General features: G+C 41.7%; 1 protein-coding gene across 1 annotated transcript; it reads right to left on the bottom strand.

Moving 5' to 3' along the window:
• Positions 1-95: 95 nt before the first annotated feature.
• On the bottom strand, positions 96-5,847 carry LOC308233040 (C-type lectin domain family 7 member A-like; the record flags this gene model as incomplete). Its single annotated transcript, XM_080639563.1, is given in 8 exon segments — positions 96-176; positions 180-192; positions 456-574; positions 1,769-1,920; positions 3,619-3,768; positions 4,099-4,168; positions 4,172-4,197; positions 5,757-5,847. Coding segments are annotated over 8 exon segments (702 nt in total).
• Between the last annotated feature and the right edge of the window lie 1,173 nt (positions 5,848-7,020).

Here is a 7,020-nt window from a genome sequence, read left to right as displayed (position 1 = left end):
TCCTCCATGAAGATGTGTTGTGTATTTGCCTTCTGTTTTTTGAGCCCATAAGTGATGCAATCCCATTTCAAAGTTTTTTTCTCTAACCAGGAGGACTAGAAATACTTTTGTCTTTTAAGGGAAGCGATGTTTGCACCCTGAAGCCACACACAATCTAGAGAAGGACTCGAGCTGGCTCATTGGATCTGAAACCTGTGAAAAAAATAGCAGAGATATTCGTCATCCCATGGAAAAAGTCACAGGCTGATACAATAATTCCTGACTGCTGCTACCCATTTGACCCATAAGTTCTCTGCTGGGGCTTGCCTAGGTTGATGAGTGAATGATGATGGGAAACCTGTCTGCTGACAAGCAGGCAGGGTGACCTGTTACTGAGTGGAAGTTAAAGGTTGCTGCTTCTGACTCGGAACAAATATGCCTAGACATGGTCTGCTCCTATCTGTGTCAGGACTTACAAATCAGGGGAGAAAGCTGATCCATCCTCCCACAGCCAGGGCTCTTCGGCTCTGTTGCGAGACAGCCCAATCCAAAAAATGGAAGAACTGCGAGACAGTGCTGATCGTATTATGAAGTCCTGTGGGGAAATAAATTCGAAGCCTGTGAATCACATCCTTGCTTCAGTCACAACAGCCTATGATTTGGAAAAGCCGAGAGGTAAATGAAAGTGAGCTGCTCACACCTGTTTCCCAAGTGAATCTGGGCACTTCCTCTTACTTCTGGCTATCAGTGCTGTTTTGGACATAAGGAAAATTAACCTCCTGAAAGCTTTCATAGCTCTCAGGTAAAACCACAGTTCAGATGAGATAACCAAAGCTAGAACATTAGCTGGGTAATGGGTATAGGATAACAACTTCCTTCCCACACTCTGGTTGCATAAGCCAGGCAGGAAAAGGCCTTTGAATCATTTGTTATCCTTTTACACAAGAAATTCAAAATACAGACAATAAAACCATGGAGTTCAAGATACAATCATAGAATCATAGAGTGGTTTGGGTTGAAAAAGGACCTTAAGATCATCTAGTTCCAACCCAGATGCCTCACATTAGACCATGTCGCCCGAGGCTCTGTCCAACCTGGCCTTGAACACTGCCAGGGATGGAGCATTCACAACTTCCTTGGGCAACCCATTCCAGTGCCTCACCACCGTCACAGTAAAGAACTTCTTCCTTATATCTAACCTGAATTTCCCCTGTTTAACTTTGAACCCACAATCTCTTATCTTATTGCTGCAGTCCCTGATGAAGAAACCCATTGCCATTAAGGGTCTGGGTAGAACTTCCTTTGCACTCAAGAGCTCTTCTAGTTGTGCTTTATCTGTTACTTCATCTACAATGTAAAAGTGAGAAAAAGATACAGATCCTCTTCTGCTCATATGGGAGAAGATGCCAGGGAGCGGGCCAAGCTGGTGAGCCTTCTAGTTGTGGACAGCAAGAAGCTGAAGGCCAGGCTTGCAACATTTGCTAAATAGCTTGCCCTAGCAGGAAAACAGAAGAGTTGCCAACCAGTACTACTAGCTCAGTTATATTTGCCCTGAAGTAGGGTGGGATCTAGACATAGATCCAAGCTGGGTCTCCTGTGAAGTCAGTAGAGAGGCATCAGGGAGGCTGCAGCCACAGTACAGGCAGGCGGAATCCAAAGGGGCATGGTCAGTTTTTGCTCCTGGTCCAGCACATGCATGCCATGGCATACTGCACCAGTGCAGAATGGAATGGCTGCCTAGGCCACAGTAAAAGTGTATAGTTAGAGAAAAAAAAAAATATATCTTTACCAGCTTTTCCTTACTCTCTATCTGAAGAAGTCTGGACTCCAGAGCCGAGCATTTTGCCTTGCTTTCTGGCCAGGTTTTCCATTCCTCTGAAAAGAAGTAGCAGTTCTCCTCGTACTGTAGCCAGTTCTCAGGGCAAGGAATACATTTATGTCCTTAAAAACAACAGAGCACCTGATCAGGTTTGTCAGTAACAGCAACCTCTAGTGGTCTAGTGGATCCCTGCAGGATCACTAGGGCAGTGCAGAGCCCCTCTATCACAGAGGAGCAACAATTCCTCCTTCATTCTGCAGATAAATTCACGTCTTCATTGGAGACTTGCCAGAAGACCAGAACAACATTTCTAAATGAAAATCAGAAAAAACAAATAATAAAGATTTTTTGAATCTGACCAGTAAACCTGGAGGTGTTGGTAAAATACAGATAGACGAAATTTTGGAAGCTTGAGCCATGCGCACAGACATGGATCTAGGTGAATGAAAAAAACCTGTAGACTTTCAGTCATGCAGATGCATCTCTGTTCATGTGAACATACTTTTAACTTCTTGTTAACATAGAATCATAGAATGGTTAGGGTTGGAAAGGACCTTAACAGCTAAGTGCTTTACAAGTCAATTTATTCTTTAACTTTTCTTATAGCATTTCATGCTTGCTGTGGATTCAGTGTGCAGATCTCGGATAGTGATGGCCAGCCAAAGTGAAAGACGAGCCCACTGTTGTTAAAGAAAATGCCTCTCGGATAGCTGCACTTTGACTCTATTCTGCCACATTATTCTGTTAGCTGCCTGTTGGAATCCTGAGTAGTACTGAAGCCAGGAGGAACTCAAAATGTTGGATTTTTCTTTCACTCCTGCACCATTTGGAGAACTCCATTTCTAGCTGGAAACCGAAATAATCACAAGCAGCAAGAAAACCTGCCAGCCAAAGTATTTTGAAGACCTCTGGGAACTGGGTCCCAATCATAGGATGAAGCATGTTCATGGCTCTCCAGTTCACAAGACCATTTTACACTGTAACGAACCAGTGCCAGCTGGGAATTTCAGGACTTGATGCTGGGTGGCAATAGGTAACACAGCACAGTGCACTTGACCCTTACAAGTACCTTGCAGTTTGTGCTAAATTGAAATGCAGACATCTACACAGGTGACAACCTTGCCACTCTCTCACAAGATGCTAATTTATTATGATCCTTTTCCCTCTGCAATATGATAATCCAGCATATTCAGCTAATACATCATTAAAGTTTCATATCATTATTTTGCACAAGAAAAAAGAAAAAAAAATACCTTCAGCATAAAGTCTGTAAACTGTTAAAGCCAGTGATTGCAATCACATTTGGTAGAGAGCAGCAGTATATACACTGCTGCACCCACTACTGCATAACACAACGAAGCTGTCTTGAGGAATCAAAGCTTTCCAAACTGTTAAAGCCAGTAGGAATTTTCCACCAAAATACTTTTACTATAATTTCCTGAAACCGACCATGAAAGAAGGAGTAGTAGCATCAATGAATCATCAATTGATTAATTTCTATTAGAAATACCTTGGGTTTTGTTGCTGTTGTTGTTTTTAAAGTGTCATAATTGTAGTATTTTCTGAATTAAAATATTTGGGTTAGGATATAAAGAAGCTCCATTATAAAAATTTGATAAACATACTTCAGAAAGACGGATGCTTAAAAAATGATCACAATGGAAATGCATCTTGAAGTTTGTTTTTAAATTAAACCATTCAGGGTTACATTAGAGATTTTGATTTGTCCTCCCAATATGGTTGACAGAAAAAGAAAAAAAAAAAATCAATCTGTGTCTACCATGAAGCAATGCAACCATCATCTTCCCACCACTGTGTACCTCTGCGGGTAGCAAGTTGCTTTACAGTCTCTGTCAAGTTCAAATTCTGAGCCTGGAGGAGCTGTAGCTGCTCGTTGAGGCTTTCCATAATTGCCTTTAGCACGGTGAAGTTTTCATCCCTTTCATGCATAAGGTGGCAGACCATGATGACTTCAATTGCAGCAAAACAAGAAGGAAATTGTTCCATTAATATTAAAGCTAAACTGCCCAATGCAACCTGAATAAACTTACCAAAGACATATGTACCTCCCCATAACTGAATATACCTGGCCTACTTACAGTTTGTGCACACCCATAAGCATGACATAATACATCCCAATTTCAAAGACTGGGAGATCTCTTGAGTGGGTAAACTCCTCCAGCAAGGGCCAGTTTTTTTGCATCAATAATTTCCTAGGCTAATCCTCTTCCTTAACCGATGTCCTAGGCTTTTAGTTGCTCATACTGAACTCTGAACTCCCCTTCTGTGACCATACTTACACTTGGCAGCCAAGACTCCTGCAGCTGCCACTGAACTTAAGCAAAAGACCCCAAGCACCACTGTAGCCAGTCACCAACAGGAAGATGGGCTGAGGGAATCTGAGGCAGACAAAAAGAAGCAAAGGCAGCAAGAACAGGAACCTCTCATCTTTCTGTCTGCAGATCCTGCGTTGCACAAGACAACATGAACAGTAGTTTGCCCAGTGAATTCCTGAATTTCAAACTGGTGTGTGGTATTACATTATGAAAACTGTCCCCTTGTTAGGCTATGGCCAGTCCCCTCATTCCTTAGCAGTTGGGGGTTGGAAAGGGAGCAAGTCATGGAAACTAGCTTAGCCAGGAGAAATGAACTGGATAAATAAAGCTGAACAGCACAGAACTTCAGGGAAAGAACATCAAGGAAGTATTTGTGTTTACAACATAGCTGAAATTTTCATATGTAGCCAGGTATCGGTATTTTTACTTTTGATTGCCTAACCTGCCAAGAAGGAATGAATTCACTGTTTCAGAAAATAACCTCAGAAATAGTCACCAGTGAAAGCCAGGCCCCTGTAAAATAGCCTGAAACTACTGTATGCAGATGTGAACAAGACACAGCTGCACAGAAACGGTCTCACACCTGGAAATGCGCACACCCATTCTTGCAATATGGGCAAATGCAAGTGCCCGTGTGAATTTACACATTCCTAAAACTCAGAGGAAAGGACTGCTTCCAATTTATGATTTTTGTGTTCTTTTACTAGAGCCCAGTCTGAAATGTCAGTAGAAATACTAATATTATGTTGAAGTCACCAGCAGAAATACCAGCATATCAACCTGTGGTATTTCTGCATTTTATTCCCTGTGTTCCCTAAACCTTTAACCGAACAAAGAACCCTACTAGATTACTGGGCATTCAGGTTCAGCTTCCAAGGATAAAACTCAAAGACGCCTTAAAAAGTGAGAATGAGATATTCACTGGCTAGTAAATAAGGGGAAATTTCCTTCAGAAAGAGCTTTTTAATCTATTAGATTATTATCAAATTTATCAAATTCATCACCAGACATTTAGTCAGGCTGGAACATAACATTCTCATTGTTTTGCTACTACCTTCTATACTGAGCAATTCTAAAGCAGTAATGCAAGCATAAAGAATATAGATTTGCAATCAGTCACATTCCTCCCTTCCTCTGTGAAGCTATATAGCACAATTTTTATGATTTTAAAATACAAAAATATATTTGTCCATCTATTCCTTTCCTTGACAGAAAACATCTTTTTCCCTAGCACTTACTCCATTCAGTTTGTCAGATTTAAATGAGTAAAACTGAAAGACTTGCAAATTCCCTTTAGCAGATACTTCATTAAATTCCAGGAGCTGACACTTAATGTTCAACTGGAACATGTCTATTTTTACTTAACTGTATCCCACAACCTTATTTATATCTCTCCTCTCAAACTGAAGCGGTTTTCCCACATTCTCCACCCTTGTATTCCTTTTAATCTCCTGCCTTCTTTCTTTTCTCCGTCCAATTTCTTAAAAGGTTGGAGTCCAAAGGGCTCTCAGGAGCCAGATTCTTGTTGGTAGGTGACATCCTCCTCTGAGTGCCACATCAGAAATGTTCTCCAAGGTGAGAATTTGCCTTGGAGAGAACTCCCCCTCCAGCACCACCCTTACCTTTTGCTGTGGCAGTCTGGAGCTCCTGGTCCTGGGATTTTTCCAGTGTCATGAATTTCGGGTCTGTGTAGGTCACTCCTTCACTTGTCATTTCTGGCAAGGTTAGAGGAGAATTCAAAAGTTTGATTAGGCACACAGGAGAAATAGGGATAATCTGATCTGGCTAGGATGAAATGAACCATGAGTGTCATTGAAAGCTAACAGAGTGATTCATGCAAAAGTTGAATGGTTTTTTTTTGCTCATGCTAAAGGATTTCATGACGCAGTGATACTGGGGGTTGTTTACATGTAGCAGAGTCCCAGGATAGTATTTAAATCTCCTCTGCGTGTGCAAAAATTCAATGGGGCATGGAAATCTTACAGTTCTCAGTTCCTGGAACAGATGCCTAGGCTAATTCCCTAATTTGAGGGTACCTCCTTTCTGTAGGAAAAAAAAAAAAAAAAAAGAAGAAGGAAGAGGAGACATGAAAAGGAAATTACATTAATTTTGGATTGAGTCTAAACAATTCCTTGAAGTTTTTCAGCAGCAGGAGCATTTGTTTCCTGGGTTTATTATACAGTGATAAATATTCAGTAAATTCAGTGAGAATGGCTCCTTGATTTCTCAAGTGGCACAGGAGAACTGGAGGCAAAATGAAGTGAGCAACATCCTGATACCCTTTACTTATTGTTTGTAAGCACACACATCACGTTTGTCTTAATGAGGTACCACACTGACTTGTCACAATCATTGCCCATTCCTAGGACACAAAGAAATTAATCCCAGTTTCCCATCTGCTGTTCCAGGTATGACTGCACTGTAAAAGGTAATAAGCTTGTCCTGGGTCTAGCAGTAGTAGTCATTTTTTTTCTCCTTCTTATTAGCTGGTGCAGCGCTGTGTTTTTGGCTTTCGGCCTGGGAACAGAGCTGATAACACCGATGTTTAGACTGACCAAGGACTTTGTGAGTCTCATACTCTGCCAGGGAGGAGGGGAAGCCGGGAGGAAGCAGAGACAGGACACCTGACCCAAACTAGACAACGAGGTATTCCATACCACAGCACAGCATGCTCAGGAGGTAACTGAGAGTTACCCGGAAGGGCTGGTTCATTGCTGGGTGTGGGCAAGGTACTGGTTGACGGGTTGTGAGGTATCGTATTCTCTTCCCTTGTTGTTTCCCTTATCATTATTATTATTGGTGGTAGCGGTAGTGGTTTGTGTTATACCTTAGTTACTGGACTGTTCTTATCTCAACCCGTGGGAGTTACATTTTTTCGATTCTCCT

The sequence above is a fragment of the Psittacula echo genome (assembly GCF_963264785.1).
Source record: "Psittacula echo genome assembly, chromosome: 1".
NCBI classification, from domain to species: domain Eukaryota; kingdom Metazoa; phylum Chordata; class Aves; order Psittaciformes; family Psittacidae; genus Psittacula; species Psittacula echo.
The sequence above is the reverse complement of the archived record's forward strand: the minus strand, read 5'-3'. Positions and strand labels throughout refer to the sequence as shown.